General features: G+C 49.3%; 1 protein-coding gene across 1 annotated transcript in view; it reads right to left on the minus strand.

Annotated features, from left to right (window-relative positions):
- Positions 1 to 8,686: 8,686 nt before the first annotated feature.
- LOC119101281 (thioredoxin domain-containing protein 16-like) overlaps positions 8,687 to 22,829 on the minus strand; it is a 16,236-nt gene continuing 2,093 nt past the window's right edge. The window contains exons 3-14 of the mRNA XM_037224579.1: positions 19,343 to 19,494; positions 17,768 to 17,934; positions 17,091 to 17,181; positions 16,639 to 16,786; positions 14,614 to 14,754; positions 13,512 to 13,725; positions 13,025 to 13,225; positions 12,605 to 12,716; positions 10,851 to 11,014; positions 10,113 to 10,285; positions 9,563 to 9,688; positions 8,687 to 8,981 (exon numbers count right to left, since the gene is read on the minus strand). Coding sequence (XP_037080474.1) covers positions 8,953 to 8,981; positions 9,563 to 9,688; positions 10,113 to 10,285; positions 10,851 to 11,014; positions 12,605 to 12,716; positions 13,025 to 13,225; positions 13,512 to 13,725; positions 14,614 to 14,754; positions 16,639 to 16,786; positions 17,091 to 17,181; positions 17,768 to 17,934; positions 19,343 to 19,494 — 1,718 coding nt within the window. The 3' untranslated portion in view covers positions 8,687 to 8,952. The remainder of the gene's footprint in view (positions 8,982 to 9,562; positions 9,689 to 10,112; positions 10,286 to 10,850; positions 11,015 to 12,604; positions 12,717 to 13,024; positions 13,226 to 13,511; positions 13,726 to 14,613; positions 14,755 to 16,638; positions 16,787 to 17,090; positions 17,182 to 17,767; positions 17,935 to 19,342; positions 19,495 to 22,829) is intronic.

A 22,829-nucleotide genomic window follows, 5' to 3' on the forward strand; every position in this document is an offset into this window, starting at 1 on the left:
AAAAATGAGGACCCGCTATTCACGTGCGCAGCGCGACTGCGACTACAGCCGGACGGTGCGGTGCGGCGCTCCCGGCCGGCGGGCCTCGCGCGGTACCCGGCCACCTGCCGGTCAGCCCTTCCCGCACTGATGGAACCGGCAGCAGTCGGCCCCTTTCCCGTGCTAGTCTAGAAAGACGACTCAGACGGCAGCAGTCATTGTTCGAGAGATGACTGCGTCGCTGTCATCAGCCGTCTCCCTCGTACCCGATGAGTCGTCTCAGCTGCGGTTCAGTGAGCGGAGTGGGCTTCGCCTGGATAGTACAGATTTTAGAAACAGGCATCGTTTGTGTTAACCCGTTTAGTCCGAGGATTAAATCGACCAAACACGGGCTGTAGCCTGTCGCCAGGAGGGTGCGCAATGGTGCACACAGGGTGCGCACTTTACTTGAGCAAGAAGGATCATTGTTTGCCGTTGTATGCTTCTGGAGCGAATTAATATAGGTCCCAGACGCGAACGGTGGTCAACATCGGACACAGTAGTCACAGGTTTCATTCCCTAATTGGCGCTTTGTGCTCCAGGTAAAACGGCTCAACACAAACCCCGTCTTTTAAATTGTACGAGCACTTCATAATCGCTGTTTACGTTAGACCGTCCATCCGGACAAAGCTCATGCCTCGAACTGAACCACAGTTGGGACGACCGACGCCATTGAATGTGAGAGAGCAAGCTGATAGCCGCGACACCATCATCTTTCAATCACACCAGATGCTGGAATCACCTCTCTGGACCAGCGCGGGAGGGGCAGACAATTACTGGTAGCAAGAAGGTGGTAGCGTGTTAGCGTGCACTGGTACTGGTAGCGTGAGCTGAGCCAGCCGGCATACAGGGGGCAGGTTAGATCGCTGTTCGGCCGGCCGAGGGCGCCGCGCCCCGCCGGCCCGTCCGAGTGTAATCACGTCCGCCCTGTGCGTGTTTTATTTTATATTTGATATATATCAATTAGTTTATATATTTTATATTACTAATTTATATTATTATTATATATTACTTATTATATATCAAATATCATAAAATACATTATTAATTTATGTATTGTGATGTATTATTTTATATGCCTCATTAATTATAGAAAGTTCCGCTTTCTTTTGGTGGTGTTCGGTGTAGAATTGAAGGTTGATTTGGAACATTGCAGGTTCTGATGGTTCGAAAGAGACGTCAACTTAGGAACGAATTACGTTGCTGCGGTCGAACAAATCAAATATCCTAGACATCATCATAGTTATTCAATGAATGTACCTTTAATTCAACTTTCCTTTTCATGTCCCACGTAGAGCATCATTGCATTGCCTACTTAGTGCCGTTTCTTATTGACACATGTGCTATGGTTGCGGAGTTATCACCCTGTTTGTTGCGTGCACAAGGGTTGCGTCTGCGTGCTCCGTAGATGACATCCGAGCAGGGACGATAGATGGTGCAGCGACGAGGACTACCGGCAGGTGGCGCTGCCTCGCTGCGCGGCCGTTAGTGTAGTTAAGCGAACCCTTTTGCTCCGGGGTCAGATGACGTGGCGAGTAGCGCGAGGTTTGAGATGCGTCGCTGGAAGCCGCCTGTTTCGGTAACGACGATAGTAGGAACAGCTTTGGTAAGAGAGCTGTATTTAGTTAATGTATCATCTTATGTGTGCATTTACTTAGGTCAAGATACATTGTCATAATTTAGTATTCGATGTGTTTACAAGTGATATGGAACGATAACTTTGCTGTCACTTCTAGATCTACTGTGTTCTGGCTCCGTATGCCAGCGTGCTTACTTCATTGGATGACAATGTTGTGTTTGTTTCAGAAACAAAAAGAAAAAGAAGTATTTAAGAGAAAAGACAAATGTCTTTATGTCTTTTTTTCCGCCGTCGATGACAGTTTCAAACTTGCTACCTGTGTCCACCTGTATTTCTGCCCTCAATAACTATCTCCCATGGACCATGTTAATTTGCCATTTCCTTTCACATTCAATGCAACACATGTACCCAAGGTATGATGAAAGCTCATAAAGTGCAAACATGCATGTTCAAAATTAACGAAACGGTTAAGACCCGCATGTGAGAGAGTGTAAGACTCGAGTGTGAGGGTTTTTGATCATAGTCTGCTGTTTCACTGCTTTCTATGTTTCTGTGGCACAGGTCGCATGATATTGTCGCTTCCGCCAATGCTGTCGTGCAAATCGGTTTCTCAGGGTTTTCGATTCGCTGGATTGTTTCAGTTTTGTAAGCCTGCTAGCAACAGTCCGTCACAGGACCTTGGTAGGGGTTCACAGTGCAGCAGTGCGGTTCAGTTAGTCTCCATGCTTCCGTGTTGAACAAAACGTTCCTGAAGCACGCAATTCGGACGTTGAAGTTTGATGGTGAAGTGAATTACTGTTACGTTACTTCCATTGTTTCTGCACTCTACTTATTGTTTGTCTTCTGGCCACAATGTCGGTTACGGAGCTGAAACAGAAACGTGGTAGGCTGCTCAGTGTCCTGACAAGAGCTCGTAGAAGAGCTTCCGTGCTGATCGACAGTAGAGGTAGTAGACCGCAGGTAATTTCCATCAGTTCTGAACTTGATCACGCTTTAGAAAAGTTGGAAGAGCTTAATGCTGAGCTGAGAGGAAGCCAATGAGACACATGCGGCGGTGCCAGAGTGGGAAGAAGGCAGTCGAGCGAACTGCTCTGGTCACGGAGGCCATGGCCGCTGGCAGGATCTGTGCAAGCTGCAACGGGTAGCATGGAGTAAGCGTGTGTCCTGCCGTCGTGCAGATGACGGTGGATGATGATTCATTGCCAGCTCTGGCTGCTGCTTTTTTTGCCTGAAAAATGGACATGGTGTTCGAAATTGCCACTTCAAAAAGCTATGTAGTATCGATGACTGCAAGATGAGGCACCACCATGTGCTGCATTGAAACACAAGGGTGACCATTCGGACCCACCGTAAGGTTTTGTGTCCAAAACCTGAAGACAGTCGCGTGGTGGCTGCAGCCTCACTGAAAAGCGATGCTGTAACAACTCTTCTGCAGGTTGTACAGGTCACCATCATCGGCAGTCACGGCAAGTCCATGAAAGTCTGTGCTTTACGTGACCCTGGTTCTCAAACATCCCTGATGTCAGAGGATGTGATGACACAACTTGATCTTCGTGGAGAACGGCAAACACTGCGTCTGCAAACTGTTGAAGGACATGGTTTTGGACAGAGCTCGACGAAACTGAAGCTGGAGATTGCGACATCAGGAGACGATGGTGCCAGGATTTCATCAGGAGACGATGGTACCAGGATTTGTTTGACCATAGTGTGATGTTCCATTGTGATAGTGTGATGTTAAATGATGTTCCCGAGGTCTTCTCGGTGAACGATATTAATGTCACAGTCCCCCGACTCCAGAAAAAGAAACCCGAATGGAAGCACCTTCAGAAGCTTGATCTCCTAGACTGTGCAGGGAAGAAAGTGCAGCTTCTGCTCGGTGCCAACGTGATTGAAGCTGTTCTTCAGTTTGAGGTAAGAAAGGGCAAAGCCGGTCAACCAGTGGGCTTCAGAACCGCTTTTGGATGGACCATAATTGGTTTTGTAAAGGACTTCGTACCAGAGAGAACGCACCAAATGATGTTCTCCAACAAGATGGCAGCTGATAATGAGATGTCAGCAATGCTCCAAGAATGGTGGAGCATTGAAGCATTTGGGAGTGAGTTCGATGATGAAGACTTCAGATCACAAGACGACATCAGAGCAGTACAAATCATAGAAAGCACCTCGTGAAGGCTGGACAATAGACACGAGACGAGACTTTCATCAAAGAGTGACGGCGTCACCTTGTCGAACAACAATTCAGTGGCAATCAGCCGACTTCGATCCCTGGAAAAGAGCCTGCTGCGCCAACCACAGAAAGCAACAGCATACAGAAAAGTGCAGTCCGTGGCGAACGGACGACCCCTCACATGCGTCAGCTCTGACGCCACTGATACTGAGTCGCTGACGCTGGGTCACCTCCTGCTCGGATGTGCCGGCGTCAACAAGTCTCCAGGAGTTTTCCAGCCCAAGGAGATCAACAGCAGACGCCGCTGGCGTCAAGCCCAAGTCCTGGCAAACCACTTTTGGAAGAGGTGGAGACGAGAATATGTGCCTACATTGATGCATCGTCAGAAGTCGCTCCATGACATCAGACACCTTCGAGTGGGGGACGTTGTACTGATGATGAATCAGATGCCCGCGAGGATTTTGGCCATTGGCTCGAGTCGTGAGAGTTTTTCCGGGTACGGACGGCGTCGCTCGTTCTGTGGAGTTGAGGTCTGCGGGAGGAGGCACTTCCCTGCGCCCTGTCACCAAAGTATGCCTCTTAGAGGAGGCTGAGGGGAGGCATACTGTATATATCATTGGACGAGTTGAGGTGCTACTTAGATGTGCTTGCATTGATTGTGGCTTTCCCTCCAACCATTCATGGCTGGTTGTCCTTTGCTTCCTTTCTTTGTTAAACTCTCCCATCTGAAGGCGAAGACGAAGGATTTCAACATTCGTGGCTGATGAGCATGTTGCAACGGACCAAAACCTCGTCCGTGACGTCCGGTCCGACCCTCGGCATGTCGTGGTCAGCTTCATGCCCCCCTCGGACGGACGGATGAGCCCAAGTTTTCTGGTGACCTCGGATCATGACGCTGACCTTCCAACAAACGATGTCGATCTGGGGGGTGCCTCAGCGCCGGTGTGTTGTTGTGTTGTTGCGAAATGACCCAGTAGAAAGGTTTATATTCTATCGTCTCATGAATTCTTGGGTGGGTGATTCAGCCAACCTTCTCCAAAATCTCGAAATATGCCTCCGGTGGTCACCAACCGGTCAGCGCCGGGTGAGTAAAAAGCTTCCAGACACGCTGGAGGTTTCGAAAGCGTGATGGTGGCCGCTCCCAGCATGATCAATGGAGGGTTCATGAGTCCAACAGCCCTATGCAGCACAGTTGCCTACACTGCTCAGTTGGGTTCACATGTTTGCTCCAGTTGTCAAAATCTGGCATTCATTTAAATACGTTAAAAGCCCCATCAATGGCGTGATGTCGAGTGCGCCTGGCTGGCTGGACACACCATCCCGCACCTAGCCGGCATCATTGGCCGCTGTCTTCTCTTCGAGCCGTGCTGCTTTCAGGTCGCTGCGATGCAGGGCTTTCGAGATCAGGCACAGGTTTAGATCCGTGTTATACGACTTGTTAGTAGCGAACAGGTTCCCGTGTATCGTGCTGATAATTTCGTTATTTGGCTATAAAGCGATTTTACTTAAGATGTTCTCAAGGTGGATTTGGTTAACATTGCAATACTCCAGAAAAGTCACGCTTTGAAAAGTCCGTATGCGAACGCATTGCAGTCTAATGTTCAAAAGGAGCGTATCACGTTATTGGGATTTTGAGATAAAATGGCCATCTTGAAAACCTTGCGGTGCTGTTCACAACCCAGCCTTTCTTAAGACCTAAGCCCTCTAGTTTCTAAGCTACACGCCCAAGAAAATGGGAAGTGTATTTCGGAAGGAGCATTTTAAGTCAACTTGGCATTCATGACATCATAATTGCGTCATTCAAATCCTGCCGTTCCATAAGGCATGTGGCGATCAAGGCCAAGAAAAATGAAATTGCCGAGGCGTTCACATCTGACGTTTGTGAGCACGATTTCTAGTCATAACGGCCGTCAATTGGCTCTCAACCAATGTTGCGCAAGGTACGATGAAAACGAATAATTGTGCTGCCTAGAGCAGTCTTTTCTACTTGCAAAGTATACCAATAGCTATAAGTGACCTTGTTTCATCATATCTGATGCTTGCCTCAATATATGCAACTGTGACACATTCCCTTTAAGCATTGAGTGGCTTGTTATAGAAAGTTATGATTATGTGGCTGCAACAGGCGAACTCTTGAAACAGGTGACGGCTCAACCGGGATGATCAAGTTGGAGGCTTTCTCGCGGTTGGATCCATAAGACCGGATCCAGAGCATGCAAACTATCTAGGTACAGCCATACCTTGGAAAATGTATTCATACCACGATCAAAGTGTATCAAGGAGACATAAAAGCTCTCTCCGCCAATATGTGATCATTTGGATGGAGATACTAACCTTACGTTTACAATTCATGCGTTCAAGCCAGCACGCAAGGCGACGACCGGCCCGTCGTAATAATTCAATGCGTGGCATGGAGGCGGGTTATTTAGGATAAGCATGCGGAAGAAACGCAGGCAAAGAAGGCAGGACTGGGCTCGCGGGTAGTGAGAGGCTGCTGGTTGAGGAGCCGGCAGCCACAGGGCACAAGGCACCAAGCGCGGCTGAACGGCTGGGTTAATGACAGCGATGCGGGATGGGACGAGTGATGCAAGTAACAAACACAGTACAGCACGCTGCTGGCCTGAAAAAGGGGTTACTGGTCTGGCCGGGCCGTTCAAGCAGCACAATCTTGGTCACGACGTTCAGAAGGTGATTTGCTCGCCATTAGCCAGCGTGATCAATATTTTTTAGTTATGGCTGCTGATATTAACGATGCGAAAAACAAAAGACAGGTGTCATTAGAATCAAGACTATGTGCGCTGCATTTGCTTGCACGGCTGGTACCTAACACAGATTAATGACTGCAGATTAAGTAGGGCATCAACGGCAAGGTCGCATGCGAACCAAGGGTGAACGCAATGTTACACTACATGTTGCAGCGCGGGAAAGATGCAGCTCAGTGCCAGGCTGGGAAATAAACCCATGGACTGTTCTACAACCACTTTGCACTTTCGGCGTCAATCTGCACGGCTTAAACACTTCAAACAAATACTGCCTTCAGGGCAATGAACTTGGACTTCAACCAATCGGGATGGCGTGAGCCGCTTACGTCACAGTTTGGAAGGACCAGGTTCGTTCGCGTTGTACCCCTGCACGTAATAATCTGTGATGCGTGTTTGAAGAACGTGAGCGATATGTGCAGCAAACGCAACGCTAGGACAACCAGCCCGCGCTTGATTTCAGATTTCGGAGGAGGTACTGAAGAGTGGGATCCTCGATTCAATGCATACAATTTTGTCGTAGGATAGTAGTAGGATAGTAGGATAGGACCGTACCGTAGGATCGGTTCCTTTCACTAACTTTCAGCAATTCGAAACCAGAAATGTCCAAAAACCTTTGCTATGATCATCGATGTGCGGAATGAGAACAAAATTAACGCTGCCATAGATACCAGCATTAATGCCTCTCTCTGTCATAGATGTCTCTTTCGACGCCAACACATAAAGTGAATTTATATGCTTGTATGTCATGCCAAACAGAAGCAAGACGGCGTTATTAATGTAGCAGCAGATAAATCTCATTGAAGTGCTCATGGATGCAAAGGATGCAGCAACGTACGCTATGTTTTTCAATGTGCGTCTTCGGAAACTACAGTTGTGCTCGTCATGATACATTATATTTGTGTTTTTGGCCTAAGATAATGGTTTGAGGGCGATTGCTGGACTTTTCGGAATGATAACTAAATTTGGACTTTTGGACTTAATATGCATTTTTAGATTGCAACCCATTTTAGATATCTCACTTGGCAAAGTTTATTCGCTGGGCATGCTATTTTCAACTAGCTTTCAGGCCATTTCACCAAGCCGTAGCTTTGTTTGCTCACCGTCAGTGTGAGAACTCTCAACTTATGATGGCTTGGATTTGAGGCCTTAGAGGTCTTCCGTTGCTTCCTTCCACTTTCTACGCTTCCTTCAATTTCCTTTGCTTTCTTCTATTTCCTTTACCCAGTCGATCCACTGCCCATGACGCGGTTCCCATATCCACCCGCACTCATTCCAAATCAGTGAAGTTTGCCCATGACCCACCCATTTGCATTCTCCGAGGTCTTCAGCTCTGAATTAAAAAATGCTGCCAGAAAGTTTTACATCCAAACTCATCCTCTTGCACTAATGATTGCAAACATGGTGTGGCACACAGGCCGCAGTCAAAGGGGGAGGTGGGCAGGTGGAAGGCGTGGGAGGCGTCACCCCTAGGCCTGCATTTTCTTTTTTCGCCATAAATAGCCCCAGTGGGAAAATAAGAGTTAAATAATCATAAAATAGCGGTTAAATAGCAGCTAGCAGAAAATAACAGTTCAAAATCAGCGTGATGCGTTCTCATCCAGTTCCGCCTCCCCACACTAAAAATTCTTGCCTCGCCCCTGAGGGTCGGACCTATCCGTGACTAAAAGAAGCGTAACCAGTAATATTGTGCAGTATTTCCTGAAGTATCTATCTGATATTTTGTAAACGTTTTACCAGTACCATACCCGTGTCCGCAATGTACCCAAAATCTATCCATGTGTCGTATAGCGATCTACCGATGTACCCGCTACCCGCCCACATGGGTACCCATGGCTTTGCCCATCCCGTGAGGTCCTCTAGTTCTGAGGGTCACGTAAGTGAGTACGATATTTGCAATGGTTATGTGAATTCGATTCGACACTAAGCCACACGCAAACCTACATTTACCACATTCCCCAGCGTGACAAACGTGGTAAGCAACCCCGACTGGCGAGTATTCCAGAGGTACGAGCGGAGTCTTTTCCAGATGCTTAAAAATACACTGATCAAGAGTCGCACGAACACGTTTAGAATAGAAGTCAATCAACGGGTGGATTCGGAGATAGACTTGGTTCTTCTGTGGAAATGACAAGCTAAAGCCGGCAGACTGCATATATTGGACATAAGTATTTAGCAGACGTATGTGCGTTCATGTATTGACGCAAACCTGCGAAGAAAACATCTTCACATAAGAGCACATCGCAATGCACATACTTGTCTGTCTAATTATAATCCAAGGAGATCCACATTGCCAAGGAAACTGTCGGCCACATGAAAGCCACACTCGGATGCTGGAGACCTCTGTACACGGATCTCTGTTCTGTTCTGATCTCTGACCGGAGCGGCAGGCTGCTGCACCACGACGCCGCGGAGGACATGTGCCGTCGCTACAGCTCCCCCCGGCGGCCGTGAGAGCCTGAGAAAGATGGCATGCGTTTAGAACATGTGTCCTCAACCACAGCCTGTTCTTATGTTCAGCTAATGAAACAAAGCAAGCGCAGAACACATCAGTTGGTCGTCCTGTGCCTCAGTCATATCATCATTCTTGTATGGTGGTGTACTTCACGTTCTTCATGCGCGCCATCCTACATTTGCTGTTCCTTCCCTGCACCCAGCATGTGCATGCATAGGTGGTTTGGTTTGTCATGTCTGATTATTGTACCGCAAAGATTGCTCAATCATATTTTCGCATCACTGTCGACACTAACACCTGCCATGACTGCAGCGACCTGCAGGTTCTGAAGCACTCACCACCGACACCAACGCCTGTCAGGCTCAGCAGCACTCACCACCAACACCAACTCCTGCCAGGCTCTGCAGCACTCACCACCGACACCAACGCCTGCCAGGTTCTGCAACACTCACCACCAACACCAACGCCTGCCAGGTTCTGCAGCACTCATCACCAACACCAACGCCTGCCAGGTTCTGCAGCACTCACCACCGACACCAACGCCTGCCATGACTTCCGCGGCCAGCAGGTTCTGCGGCACTCACCATCGGAAGCACCCTGAAAGCCAGCGAGCGTCTCGGCAGTGTCGCCCCCTGGAGCCAGAGTCGCTGCCGGAAAACCAAAGTCGATAGGTGGCAGCACCGGATGCCACTGCTCTGGCTTCAGAAGCACTGAAAGCCGGAGAACAGACGGGACTTGAAACACAGGACATCACATGACAATGTGCCATCAGCTCCGGTGTCTACTTGGACGTCATTGTTTTCTGACAGGGTAACTGACGTTTAAGTGGTACCCACCAACACCTGATGAGCTCGCGGATTCATGAAAGTGTCAAAACCAAGGAAACAAAAGAGCATGATTAAGTCATTTTTAATATCAGAGTTGACCTTTCATGCGTATGGTTTTTGCGTGGGCTCTTGCAACATCTGTGCAGGAGGACATTTGTCGCGGTAGCCTGTGACGTGAAGAGCAGTTCTTGCCGTAAATTGATATCTGAAACTACTCACCACCAGCGGCCGTTTCGTACCGTAAAGTTACGCCCTCTCCTCTCCCGGTGCAGCGCTCTCGCTGACCCGAGAGAGGCTCAGTCCTGACCTTTCCCGGTGATGAGGCCGGCGCGGACGGCGGTCACCCACTGCTGCAGCTCGTCCAGCTGTGGCCGCCCCGAAAACTGCACCACCTCACCCGAGGTCATGTTGACGGCCACCAGGGCGACCGCGGCGGTGACCTCGTACTGCTGCCGCGCCAGCCGGGCCACCGGGTTGGAGCTGCAGCCAAAAAGACAGCCGCTAAACTGATTGTAGAGACTTGTCGCCGTGTGGGATAGGATGAAGGATACAACAGGCGAAATGGCTCGCGTGCAGCTTCGGAGGTGTGCTTTTCCGTTTGTATGGTCTTCCCTGGTCATCACTGACTTCTTCAAATCGTTTCCAGAAGAAGGTATTAAGTACGCCTGTTCGCGCTACGTTGATGATGCTGCGCAGCCGAGCACAAAGCGAGCCATCTGACAAGACGTCACCGCGACCTATGCAGAGCGCAGCGGGACGTGAAAAAGGCTGTTAGATTCGAAGCAGTACCCGATAGCACCACCTTAAGGTCATTGTGATTCATCCAATATTGGGCGGGAAAAGCGAAGGCATTTCACCAGCATGGGCACTTTGACAGATGCGGCGACTCAGACGCGTAGAACATATACATCACATTGATGGCGCCATACAACAGGGCGTGGAACACATTACACAACGCACGGACAGCTGGAAATGCCCACCAAACCAGCCCGCCAGAGATGCGCAGCTCGTGACTTGAGTCATGAGCACCTGTTCATCCTCCCACCTGTTCATCCAGTAGAAGTCGGATTCTGAGAGCGCCACGTGCCCGGCCGCTTGCACCAGCGCCTCCGTGACGTCCGGTCGCGGACAGGCCGGGGGCGTACAGAACAGAACGAATGTCCACTGCGTCGGTCGGAGACGATCGAAGTTTTCCTCCGTCAGTTGGGACTGAAAGCGCGGCGCGCCTGAACGACGCAGCCAGAAGAGGCTCTGCGGATGTACTAGAAAAGCTGAACTGCCCAAGCGAGTCCCTGCCGATGGGCTCTCTGTGAAAGTTCTGCGCTGATCACACTAACGTCGGCGCTGATCACACTAACGTCGGCGCTGATCACACTAACGTCGGCGCTGATCTGATAGCGCGCGGTGCTGCCGCTGGCAAATCACTGACAGGAACGGCTGCAGGGGGACATGTCTCTTACAATGTATGACCATGTTTGCTTACGACATATGAAATGGTAGCGTCGATGCCGTGAGACTTTAGAAACTTATCTTTCACTACTCATGTCATTAATGACACCGAGATCACCCCACGAGACCAGAACTTGCGCATTGAAAATCGGTCTCCGTACACAGCTTATCAACTCCTCTCTTGGAAATAAAACCGGCAAGCCGTAATACTAGACATACCTATTTAAGTGGCTGTTACAACTCGCAAATTTTGAACACAGCTAGTTAAGGAAACTTGCAGCCCTTGCAATCAAAACTTATCTGTATGTCACCCAAAATTGTACGTGAAGGGAATCGAATGTATCGTGTGCCCTTTGCAGGAGGATGGAGTGACGTCCTTTTCATTTTCCAAACACAGCACGGTATCTGTCTGACTCTGTCCGTCACCCCCTTTAAGTCTTTTTTCGGGATTAGGTTCGGGGGTGTTTAATCTTTTCGCACCATATCAGATCTGTGTAACTCTTCATTTGGCGAGAATTTTAAGCGCGCATACGCTGCATGTCACGTTCTGCAGGCGCAACATTTTGCCCTGCTTCTCTGCGTGCGCACTTGTTGACAAGAGCGGCGTTTCCTGCAAAACTTTAATGCCACCACAATTAAGCATTTCCCACTCAACTAGCATCCAAATACGCCTGGAAACACATACACGAAACACACGGAACAGAAAACATTTTCAAATTGCAGAAAAGCTGAGGACCACCGACCGAAGTTGGGTCCGATTCTCGACGACCGGTAACTCGGCTGCGCGACCCGTCGTAACTCAAAACGGCGCGGCTTTTAGGTGTGGCAACATTGGACCGGAGAGCAGCTGGTTTTACCTTCCTTGAAACCCATCTCGAATACAAGACACTATATCCTAAACTGGGAATGGTTGTGCCGTGACCAGCGTCCACCCCAAATATTTGCGTTTTTTACGATGATTTGGATTACATTGACAAGCTATGAATTGTCTCGCCACCGATTTGGTGTTAAGGAAATTGTCAAGGTTGACTGGTCCCATATCTTGTAAATTTTGAAGCAACGTTAGTTGTGAGTGGATGCGCGAATGCTGCGTGAGTCGATTGATCTACTCCTGAAAAATAACACACTGATGAAACCCATTGATGTCCTCTACCAAAGGTGTATGGCCGCACTAGCTCAGTTTTGTGCATTATCCACATGATGACACCTGGCAAATGTCACGTCTGTGAACGTCTCGTTTATACCACGCCGAAAAACTCCGTACTAGTGCTATTTCCCAAAGAGAGGACTTTGTGACCGAATGCTGATGGTGTTTGTGGATGTGATGCGAATGGGACATGAACCGCTCACCAGTACTGGTTCGCATCGGCTTATCGACTCCTCCAGTTTGATCAAGTCGACTTCGAATGCCGGTTGAAAAGGGTCGTTTCTCTTCAGACAGTGTGCAGCGTTCTTGCCAAACCTGGAAGCGAGACGAGACCAAACTTCAAAGCTCCGTTGATGTCGTAAGTCAATCTCTGAACAGATTTGACGTCAAATGACGTTTTCAGCGAGCCACGTAGCCCTAAAAACGGTCGAATACGCTGTTATGTGCAATGTGAGGCGTGGCGATAGGTCTTAGAATGCCAAGATCACATTGCGTCGCAATACGGGATGGGCACGCGTTTGGTCCGACAGACGCAGTAAATTACTGTTGGCTCATTGATAGACTACGTTCAGCGAATCACGTATATGACGCAGTGGAGGACGGAAAAGTGAGTTGCTTCCCACCTTGAGAAAACGTGGCTGTCTTCCAGCGAGGCAACCAGAATCGTGCCTCTCAGGCGAGTCAAGGCGTTGGGTGGTAGCCGCAAGCTGGTGGGAAGCACCAGAGCTCTGCTGGTGCCATCTAGTGGTGATCCGGTTACTTGCCCGGTCGTCCAGAGTTCGATCTGAGTGTCCTCCACGACCAAAGGCACTGGTGCCGGGCCTCTGCAGTGAAAACAGCGAGTGATAAAGAAAATGTCGCGGATGCCAAAACTCTCCAAACCCACGCGTTCTCGGTATACGTTCGTCGATTTAATAAAAGACCGCCGACCACCGACCGCGGCCGCCATGCCAAAACTCCCTCCTGCCAACGACTCTCAGCACATCGAGCGTGACCTGCTTTGGCTGTGTGCTCTCGCGGCGTGCAGCAGCTCCAGCCAGCGCCGAGACGGCCAGCGGCTGGCGTGCGCACAGGCCGCGCGACCAGCCGCCGCCGAGCGTCTAAGCTCACACGGACAGCAGCTCCCGCAGGCGGGCCCGGGTCGGACTGGTGCTGTGGAGGCGGGCGTGGCCGGCGGCGGTGGTGATGAGCTGCGGGTGCGACCGTACGCCCAGCTCGTCGCACAGGTCCGTCCAGTCCAGGCAGTTGAGCCGCCCGAGGTGGCGGCGCAGGGGCGACGGCAGCGTCACCAGCTCCCACAGAAGCGCACGACTGGCCGGGTCCCCTGCAGAACAGGCCCGTCGCGGCTCACTGCGAGGCCATCCGCGGCGGCAGCTTTGTTCGCCGCGTATGCGAAGTACAGGCAGCGAAGAGCCCACTGCTTTTGCGTTGTCAATAACCACTCATTGTGATTTAAAGATTTAGTGTAGGAGGACTGGAAATTGAAGAAATTGTATCATCGCGATTCGCGTTGTGCAGACATCACTTCCCGATGAAATATAATTGCTGTAATAATCTTCCAGGATTTGGTGTCTTCGATTGGAACAACAATTTCAACGAAGCATCTCTGCGGCTCTGGTCTGAATTTAATTTACAACTGACACGCACCTGTTTCCATGCGCGTTTCATTTAGCAAGATCACAGGGAGGGGGCGGGGGGGGGGGGGGAAAGGTAGATGCATTATGGAATGCTTCACCACCGGCGGCCAGAACGACCCTTATCTTCTTGGCGTACGATTTGACGTTCGGTGTTTGATGTGCGCAGTCAATCGGTTTTTGAACTTTCAAAAGCCAACCGCAATGTACCAAATGTGGTAAGGGCAATTGGTCGGACGGGGTGACGTCGTCAGGACCATTATTGGGACGGAATAACTTTGACAGCATCACAAGTCGGATGGGACGACTTTTCAAGTCGGATGAGATGACGTTGTCGGGACCATTAGTCAGATGGGATGCGCCGGGAGCCCCGGGTCATCGGGCTATGGAGTAGAATGCGGTGAAAGAGATGTGAAACGACCCCGTGAAGCACATAGCAGGACACTTAGTACTCAGGAAAGAAGTACACTAGGTACATCACTAAGTACAATAAATACTCAGCTTACAGGAAAGAGCGGCGATCAGAAATGTTTGAAGTGCTCGTGATTACGTGTACGCTTCAGGGAACAGTGACTCACAAGGTAGATAGGCAATCACAGCGAAGAAGTCCCGAGACTTGGTAGATGATGTGTAATCGTCAGCAGATAAATCCTGAATGGATTCGAAGTTGTCTCCCTCGGGTAGTGATAGTTCCAGCTCATCGTCTTGCTTCAGAACATCTGAAACGTTACAATACATCTCACTTCACAAGCTGCCAGTCGGCTGACACTGGAAGATGTGCCGGTCAAAGCGGAGGTCCTTTTCAGACCGGTGGCGGCTGGGCTAATCCTCCACCCAAGACTTCTGCAGTGTACGCATCCTTCATCTTCTTCCGCCCTCGATCTCTGATATCAAGCAAACCTATGCCTACTAATGAAGCTAAGCTTTGTTGGCCTGACATTTAATTATCTTTGCGTGGGCTTTGAGGATGGTCATTCATGAACTTCGCTACTATTCCTCAGAAACCATAAACGTCGTTTTCCCGTTGCATCAAGCATATTTTTCATGGCACTACAGCGAAACATTCTGAAGCCGCTGAAACAATATATCAATTGATGATAGCCCAGCAGATCATGTCTGCCCCACTTGATCTCTAATGGTCGTTTAACGCGTAAACAAATCCAGCGTAATGAGGAATTGGTCGCGTGCAAAACAATGCCTGCAGGGCAATTAGACTTTAAATCTGGTATCTTCGATACTGACTTTGACGTTATTTCCGCATAACCTACATGGCATGATCAACCCTATTTTGGCCCACAACAGTCCTGACACTCATTTACGGTTACTGAAAGCTTCCGGATGCTGGTGCAATTCTCCCAGAAGTCAAACCATAAGTCACTGGAGAAAGGGATATGAGTAAGTAATATCCCTCCAGTGACGCATGGGGTACGTTACCACCCGTGAACACATGGCTGTGGGAGCGCCCCTGAACCTGTTCATGGGTCACGCAAAGCTGTATTAACACGCGCCCAGGTGACCAGCTGAGTGCCCTTTGCTCAGGTGGGGATAGAGTTAGGTTGATCCTCTGATATCTCAAAAACCAATAACTTTAGAAACACCAAATTTACAGAATGGGCCAAACTATATGTGAACTCATCTGTGTTAAAATCTGAGGCACATAGGTGCAATCAACTTGAAGTCAGACAGATAAAAAGCTGTATCTCCAGATCGGTGTCCCAAGCGCACCCAGACCAAGCCATGCAACTGCCTTGAACCTAGATACCTGCTCTAAGGAAAAATATAAGAAAAAGGGATGTCATTCGAGGTCAGCGACCCTAATTGTCCTTAATGATGTCATGGTGACCAAACTATTACGAAGCTGCTTTGTGTTTTGTATTTGAATAAGCGTCAAGAAGGGCTCCGCTGGGCGGTTTGTTCCTAAAAAGGAAATGTTGACATGATCATGTTAGGTCAATAACCAATTCTGACCTACAGGCAAATTATCAAGTAAAAAAGCAGGTGGTTTTGACCTCAGCCTAGCCTTGATACCTTTTCCAAGGCTGCTGCAATTGTGTTAATCCTAAATTCAATTATTTTGTCGCCTGTGAAAATATCCCAGATGTGTTGCTTCGTCTAACATTCTATTTTTTTGCATCAGATTGGACGATTTCCCAGAAATACCCTTCGCTGACAGCGACGGCCTAACTGACCTGCCATGGGTTAGCGACCTTACCCCGTACATCTAATTTTTACACCAAAATATTCACTTTTTAACTACCTTCAGCTCTTCGTTTAGTTTGGCGCACGCCACGCCTTTCTGAAATATAAACCTTTGGGGGAGGGGATCAAATTGGCCCGTACCCTTCCGATTACGTGTTGACACACACCAGAATCGCAACAACACACGGGGAGAACAAGGTCTGCAAAATATGTCGGCGATAAAAATGGTAATGCTACATACCATAGGAAATAGTGGAAATATGTAGCGGGAATGATGAACGTTGTTTTTCTAACGACGCTCGCGAATTCAGCGAAAACCGTTTGTCCGGAATAACACTTGGTATGAGTTGCGGCAAAACACTGGAGTGTACCAATATCGCTCAAACAGTCAAGAGCCTACTAACCGGGAACACTGTCCATCTCCACCTCGAGATCCTCCCAGTCCACCTCTTCTCTCTGGTGCCTCTCCATCGCCTTCATATACTTAATCAGCTGATCGTTGATAAAGCCGACGACATCATCATACTGGTTAAGCAGCGCCGAGACTGTCGTCTGGAAGTGGAAGCACCATGAGGTGTATGCGATAGTCGACACTTCGCAAACGTCACCACCAACATACCCAGATGACTTGACACACAGCCACAATGGAAGGCTCCATTTGCGCGGACCGGAACTGAAATGAACTGGCATGCTACATAGAGCGTTGTAATTCAATGCTGCGAATTTCGCGACGCGGCGGTAATAACGCAGATGTTTGCCCGGCTCCTAATTGGCAGTGCGTACCGACCAAGCGCTGAACCAGGCATTAGCATCACTGTCCGACCCAAAATGTGGTGATTTAAGAGAGCCGGCTTACCGTGCCTTTGGTGATGAACGCAAGAGATGGCAGGTACAGTCGATTCACATCCAACCCAAACTGGTTCAATGATGCATGGGGTACGACGGCCCTGCAATCCAAAGCTTCACTCAGTGAAGTGGCCAGTTATCAGGGCACGTAAAAGGCAGATAAATCAGTCGACGATAATCTAAGTTGGAAGCAATTGACCAGCACACAATTGGTGCGCTGCGGCGCAAGGGCCTTTCTGATTGTGTCTGAGGCTATTCCATGCCGCGCCAAATAGTTCGTGAGCATCATACAAAAATAGCTCTACAGACACGGCGTACTCGTCTCGGACCAAAATAACAGCTGCCGATGATCGTATTTGATGATCCATATGACGAATGTCCTGTTGAAAAATGAATGGAGGCTAGCCAACTCGAAATCAAAGGGCAAACGAGTTCGGTAACCTATTCCTTGACTGCCACGATAACTTGACCTATGAGCGCTCGTGGCGTAAAGTATTGACTGCTGCATCATGCGGTAGCAGCCCTTGCTGTTGGTAGATATATGGCGTGAGGCCGCGGTGTTCCTTTTTCTATAAATATTTCGAAGAATCATCAATCAAGCCAGGCGATATTTCGCGTGCGTGATGTCCCGGGGCGCTTCGAAACGCACCTATGTGAGGCTATCCCGCATGCAGCACAATGACTCACAGATTGACGACAACGAAGCCGACCGAACCGCGGAAGAGCTGAGCGAGGGTGGGCGCGATGGCCGTGACCCGAGCCAGGTCGGCCGACCCAGTCAGCAGCAGCGTCACGTGCGTCTCCCACAGGTCGAACGGCACCTCGATGGCGGAGGGGTGCGGCGGCGCAATCGTCTGCGGCACACGGGACACGCTTCAAGGGGCGTCACTGGGGGCGACTAGAGAGAACAGGGACGCTGGGAGCACGCTTCAAGGGGCGTCATTGGGGCGACTAGGGGAAACAGGGACGCTGGGAGCACGCTTGCAGCACCACTGCGTGCGACTAGGGTAGACGGGGACACCGGAAATACACTTACAGTATCTCTGGGTGACTGGAGAATACAGGGACGCGGGGAACACGGTGGGTTCACCACCTGGAGCGACCAGGAGAACTAGGGACGCTGGGAACGCGCTTGTAGCGCCACTGGGGGCGACTGGGGGATACAGTAGCATTGTGGATGCGATGAAACTTTTTCGCGAAAAACGCGGTCAAATTTTCCAACTGTCGTATCTTAAGGATAGGTAAGGACGAAAATAGTACGACTTCGCAGCCAAAACTATGGCTTATTACAAAGTGTGTCAAATGTATTAAGCATAAAACCGATTGCATTTCATAATATTACAAGCGTAGTCTTAGGGCATGCATATTACATGAAATGTGCTTAAGCATTTGGAAATCTTTGAGGTGCTTGTGTCATGGGCTCCTAGGCACCCCTTACAGGCCTGTACGCACAACGGTTGGAGGGAGAGAGGCCGATCTCGAGGCCGACACTGATAAAATACTCTCATGGATCAGCTGCTACAGGGTTCTCATAATAACGTTCTTGTCTGCGATCTGGGTTCTCGCTGTTATGTTTTGACTGGTGTGGTAAGCAATAAGGGTTCAGCTGGCCACTCATTTTGAGGCAGATGAGGACAAAACTCTAATTTTTGCTCGTACACATTACGCTAGTTCTCGATCCACTTGCGTTTTTAATAGTGATTGTCCTATAACCGTGCCTTCATGATTCTTTCGCTGAAAATGCGTTGCAATTCCTTACTGCGACCAGCTGTTGCTCAGCCTCCTGCTACTCAACGGAAAAACGCACACGGGTGTCGATTTCTATTCTTTTGTGAGGGCCCTGCCCTTGCAAAAGAATATTACTTTTGATAAAAATAAAGTGGGCTAAGTCCTGTGAGAAGAAATGGGGGTGGGGAAGGGGTAGGCTGTCGGGCCTTTGGTTTGCCCCCCCCCCCCCGGATAATTTACAAAAACTGACGGCGGATAAGTAGCAAAACTAGGGAAGGAGGTATCACGAGTGCGCGCCCCTTTCTTAAGCGGGTGCGGGACCTCCGACGTAAGAATAAACATTCACAAAACAACGGCAGGGGAAGAGCATCACTTCCGTAAGGTTGTATGAGTCATTGATGAGTATGGCGATACGGATATCCACAACCTGCGATTGCAAGTGAATCAAGTGCTGTTTTGCTTTATGGGACTGGCTCCAGGCTCGGCCTGAACCCCACTCTCGTCCCTCCAGGCCAGGTCCAAACACCTGCTCACCCATCCAGGCCGGGTCTGCGCCGCCAGAAAGCGACGCAGCTCCACCGCCTCCATCTCCTCGTGGAAGCTGGCTCGGCGGCACTGCTCGGCCGGCGGCTCCGTCTCCAGGCACAGAAGCATCCAAAGTCGAGGCTGCACCAGCTCCGTCTGATCTGCACGCAGAGGTCAGGGGTCACCATCTGTCGGCACCTGCCACCGCCCGTCAGCAGCCGGATGGGATACAGATCCGGGGCCGCGCGGTGGAAGCTAGATGGCGCTGACGCCGGCTCGGCCTTCCATTTGCGGTTGTCAATGTCGGCAGTTAAATCTAGGAATCAGTACGTCTCTATGCGCTAAGTTCATGGCCCGATCTAATGTCTCGTTTTCTCTGGACTAGGGCTGCTTAACTGGGGCTGGGCCCCGACCCCGGTGCCACGCGGCACATTGCGAACTCGTGACGCATGACATTCAGTCATTTCAGGCATTGATGCCATTTAAAGGGGATGTTCCACATTTTTATTGGGGTTTGAACTGAAATAGCTAACTTGAAGACCATTCGGAACAGTTCACAGCCCTGCCGACCTCACGACCTAAAACCGTCTACTTTCTGAGCCACACGCCCGCGAAGATGTGCAGATTATTTCAAGGTACATCAGGCATGCATGACGCCATAGAAAGGTCATTCGATTCCTGTCAGCACATTGGTCATGCGGCATTCAAGGCCAACAATGATTTAATCGTCGAGTCGCTCATGCCTGGCGTTCGTGAGCGCGGCTTACAAGTAATATGCAATTCAATTGGCTCTTGATCAACGTTGGGCGAGCACTGCCAGATTTAAACACGATTTAGTTGTTTGGTTGCTTGGATTAGAGGCCTTTCGGCCGGAAATGATCATTTCAGGGCTATGGGATGAAGGAGGATGGATAGCGGTGGGGTAGGACTACATGCGCCTGGGGGTTTAACCACCGAGACTCAGTCCGCGCAGGGGCCCCTCGAAGTGTGCGCTGGGCGCCCGGTCGGGGCCCCCTTCCCGGGGGCCTCTCAGCCCTCTCGTGGCCGGACCACGCGGTCTGCTCCGGACAAACGGGGACTCGCGAGGATTCAGGACAAAGCAAGAATGAGGATCAGAGTGTCGGATCATATCAGGGATCACGTTTTGTGTCACAGAATACGAGAAGTTGGACATGGAAGCTAGATATTATGGAAATAAACATACCGTCGAATTATTTAAGAACTGCGCCCCAACCGAGCGTATGAATGCAGGTAAACACCTCAGACTCACAGATAAAAATGCAAGAACGCCACTAGAAAGGGCGTTCAAAACACGAGCACACGAATATTTTGGTTCAGCAAACACCTCCAGCGTCGCCACGGCCACCTCTCGGAAGATTGAAGTGATGAAAGTGCGTGCTAGGGTGAGATTTCGCACGGCCAGTTTAACAGCAACAAGTGTTCCATAACGCAATAAAATAACGTATTGAGGAGCATGTTTACTAGATAATTTTTGTTTGTCTAGAGCAGTCTTTTAAGCTGATTTCATCATATCTGATGCTTGCTTCGATACCTTCAGATGACTCAAACATTCCCTTTCCTTTTTTCCTGTCCGTTTTCCTTTCTTTCCCTTTTTTCCTCATTCCCCTCGAACATTTCCTCAAATATGTCGGATTCCAATCGAGGGATTATCCGCCGCTGATCGATAAAACATCGATAGCACTATCGGCAAAATAACGACTGGTAAGATTGCGCGAGACAGCAGGCCTTGCCGTTTTCCTTGTGTCTCATGGCATGAAGTATACATGGAACGGGAAGCGTGTGCTATGCAGGCAAAAAAGCAAGACAGACATTTTTCACGGCTTTGTCCATGTAATGCGATACGATATACGATATGCGATATACGATATACGGTATACGATACAAAACGATGCGATAGTTACGGTAGACCGTGCCTATAGCTGTGGCCTACCAGTGTGGCATACCAGCTGTGGCGTACCAGTGTGACATACCAGTGTGGCATGCCAGCTGTGGCGTACCAGTGTGGCATGCCAGCTGTGACGTACCAGTGTGACATACCAGCTGTGGCGTACCAGTGTGGCATACCAGCTGTGGCGTACCAGTGTGGCATGCCCCTGCAGGCTGCGTTTTGGACAGCATGTCAAGGTGCCCGCTCGAACAACTCCGACCAACAGGCTTTAGACAACGGGATAATGGCGCGGTAAGGAAATGTGTTGTGCAAACTGCAAACACCCTCATTTGCCACGCCATAACTGTTGACCTCATACTTCATAAAAAAGCATGGCAGACGAAAAAAAGAAATATAAAAATCGCACCATCTCGCTGCGTGGGGCTACCGTCTTCCATCCATCGGCTTTAGCTGATAAAAATAAGTGATGTTTTTAGACCTTCCCGTGCCGCTGTTGGTGTCAATGTCGATAAAAGCGGAACAGTTTCAATTCTATTGATGTAGATGTGCTTTTAAGCTCAAATTGAAACTCCATGTACTCTTTGTACTGCAGATAAAGCTATAGTTTTCCAGGAAATGGAATGAAAATCGTCGGAATAGCATACTCATAAGCTCGGTGATTTAAAAAGCCCCGTGCTGCAGAACTGCCAAGTAAAAATGTTGAACTAGAATTGGAGGTGTTTGCGGGTAAAGTGAACTGCGTTTAAACGGTCTTCGGGGATTTCACCCAGGGACTAGCATTCTTAAGTCTGAGTAACGTGAAAATGTTGCAACGTAGCTCCTAGCAGCAGCGCACAACACGTTACAAAACAACACGACTGTACTGACAATGATTCGGCTATTTCTTGTGAGAAAACGCGAACATTGGAAAGGAAAGCTAGGAGAAGATTTAGCCCCATTATTTTGCAATACAACGCCACGTCTCTACATTCTTAAGTAATACGCGACTGTATTCGACTCTGGCGTGGGTGACATCAAATTGTGTATGCAAGGTCAAACTTTATCACGTTTTGTTTTCTACCTTTCAATTCACTCAAAGTGCCGCTCTAGCTCTAAGTGATGTTATGACATCCTTGTGCATCAAGATTGCTATTGCTGTCGCACTGGACGCTGTCTCAAACGAAATAAAGCAACTCAGTTGCAATCAGGCTCAGGGAGTGGAGGGTTTTGGGACCTACATCCCAAGACATGTCACAGTGTATTACACTATGGCCGTCTCTCGCTGTAAAACCCCATACAGAGGTAAAAGCTTCCGAGCTACACACCCGCAAAGATGTGCAGACTAATTCGTGCAGACTATTTTCAGGGCACCCCGGCATCCATGACGCTATAATAACGTCATTCAAATACAGTCATTTCATTGGCCATGCGGCGATCAAAGCCAAGAAAAATACAACTGTCGATTCGTCCACAATGACGTATTAAAAAGCATTTGTACTAAATGGAGAACTTTTATTGTTTAAAGCTGTCTTTATTAGTCAAAAGCATAAAGTCGTACCCATAGTGGGCTTATTTCATCATATCCGATACTTGGTTCAGTATATTCAA

Source organism: Pollicipes pollicipes, unplaced genomic scaffold (genome assembly GCF_011947565.3).
Source record: "Pollicipes pollicipes isolate AB1234 unplaced genomic scaffold, Ppol_2.1 Scaffold_2555;HRSCAF=2994_pilon_pilon_pilon, whole genome shotgun sequence".
NCBI classification, from domain to species: domain Eukaryota; kingdom Metazoa; phylum Arthropoda; class Thecostraca; order Pollicipedomorpha; family Pollicipedidae; genus Pollicipes; species Pollicipes pollicipes.